This window comes from Eimeria mitis, genomic scaffold, assembly GCF_000499745.2.
Source record: "Eimeria mitis Houghton genomic scaffold, Emh_scaff3763, whole genome shotgun sequence".
NCBI classification, from domain to species: domain Eukaryota; phylum Apicomplexa; class Conoidasida; order Eucoccidiorida; family Eimeriidae; genus Eimeria; species Eimeria mitis.
The window spans coordinates 3,318-5,531 of NW_013572101.1; the positions used below are offsets into that span (position 1 = coordinate 3,318).

Sequence of the window (2,214 nt, forward strand, 5' to 3'; positions counted from 1 at the left end):
GCGCCGTTTGAGGGCCTCGGGGGCTCCGTGCCTTAGCCGTCTGCACCGCGCAGAGCCCGACATCCGACTACTGTGAGGTTTCAACGTTTTTGGCACACAGCAGACTTTAAGTGAAGGCATTGAATCCAGTAGAGCTGAACATAGACCTTTTTAAGAGCGAGATACCGCGCCTGTACTGCAGCTTATATTGGACTTGTTCGACGGACCATATTTTGTCTTTTATCCTTGAGCCAATCCTCATTCTAATCGACAGCAGGAATCCACAGCACTTTTCATCTACAGAGCCTTCATATATAGAGGGGCGGCAGAAAGCGCCTCGCCACCGCATTTCTTACCCATTTGCGCCGACGAGGACAGCAGTGGGGGAAAATGGCGGAATTCGAGGAATCACTCGAAGAACTCAAGGTAGCTATTCATCTGTGGTGTTTCATGCATTGCATTCGACCCTTCAGCCTCTTCCCTGCCCAGTTCCACCTCCCTGGGAAGCAAACTGTTGCACCGTTCGCTGTCGAGTCGTTCAACAGGGTTGGTGGTTGGGCTTCACGAAAGGCCCAGGGAATAATTAGTTTTTATCTGTATGCATATATATGCATGTAAATATGTTTTTGAGTGTATTGGGAGGATTTGCAGTATGGCTTGACTCCCTTTTTTTATTAATGAGTGCGCAACGAAATACCGTGATATACCTCCCTCGGAAACAACATTGCACTGCGTTGTAGATCTGTGTGATTTTTTTTTTGTAGGCGAAGCAGAATCTGTATGAGGAACAGCTGCAACAGGTGGAGGATGCATTGAAACAGGAAGAAACCGAAGACTTGAAACGCCTGCAGGCGGACCTGAAAGAAGTCATCCAGCTGACGAGACACCTCGTAGAGTACAAGCAGCAGCAGGAGCAGCAGCTGACCGACCCCTCAGTAGAGGCGGCAGCAGCTGCAGCCGCAGCAGCTGTGGCAGCAGCGGCAGCAGCGGCGCCTCAAGAGTCGTCGACCGCAGATAAACAACCTTCTCCAGCAGTAGCAGCTCCCCGTGAGCAGCAACAGGCTGCTGCTTCTCGCACTGAAGCCGCAGCCACCCCAGCGACAGCTGCGGTTGCACATGAACAGCATTCATCAGGGGGTCCCCTAGTAGGCAGGACTTGCTCTGCTGAATACGAGGGAAAGCGGTACTACGCCTCAATAGTTGAGGTGAAGCGGGACCCCAAGGTACGCCTGCAGATGCCAGGGCTTTCTGCATGCATACACCCCACGTTGTTCGTTCTCGTTTTCGTTTTAGGGATACGCACACGGCAGTGTAGGCTTAGCCTCTGCAAAGATACCTTCGAAGCCAGTGTGGCTATTTAGTCTCCACAGCGTGCATCAGCCAAGAGATATGGGCTGCTTCCTTCGAGCTTCTTACTCAAGGGAGATAAAATAGATGGCGACAGGCTTGTAGCCCGCAACAGCTTGCAGTTTGCTGCTTTGTTTGTTTGGTGTTTCTGCAGGAAGGAGAGAGAGTGGTGGTTGATTTCATTGGCTGGGGAAACAGAGAGGAATACCCACTGCAACAAGTGGTGTTGCTGCCTCAGGCGTCCGCAACAGACTTTCCAGTTGGCACATCCGCCCAGGCAATTTATTCGGGGGATGGGTGAGCGCTTCGCCTGTTGAACACTGCATCCGCAGAGCGTATCTATCTATTATTTTTTTTCACAGTCTCGTTGGTGGTTTCGGTCTTTTCCTTGCTTCTCTCTGCTCGTTGTTGAGGGGTTTGGGATGCGGGGTAGAGGCTAAAGACGGGGGATAGGAGCATCGTGACTGACGACATGTCTGTGTTTCCTGCTTGAAACACAGTTCTAGCGTCTCATGTTCTTGTACTCTATTTACTTTTTTTTCTCTTTTGGTGTGCACCGACCAATATGCTTGTGCAGTTGACATATATATATGTCATATATATATATATATATATATATATATATATATATATATATGCAGAGATGGAGAGAGGCTAGTGCATTCTACAGCTTTATAGAGCTCCGCTTGTGGCTTGCTTCCACCACCCATGTCGTAGCACAGCGAATATTATATTTCAGTGTTGAGGCCACGCGAGCCTGCCCAGTCAGACTGGTGATAGTTGCCAGCTGAATTCAAATGCAATGCATTTCAGTGGCTTTTTTTGTGTTCAGCCGGTGGTACGATTGCTCCATCATCGCAACGACGCCGTTCGGGTTTCGCGTGCGTT

General features: G+C 49.9%; 1 protein-coding gene across 1 annotated transcript; it reads left to right on the forward strand.

The window, feature by feature from the left end:
* Positions 1–369: 369 nt before the first annotated feature.
* On the forward strand, positions 370–1,627 carry EMH_0069280 (uncharacterized protein; the record flags this gene model as incomplete). The annotated part of the gene is made up of 3 exons (XM_013498849.1): positions 370–405; positions 744–1,202; positions 1,481–1,627. The coding sequence occupies 3 exons, from the start codon at positions 370–372 to the stop codon at positions 1,625–1,627; spliced, it is 642 nt and encodes a 213-aa protein (XP_013354303.1).
* Between the last annotated feature and the right edge of the window lie 587 nt (positions 1,628–2,214).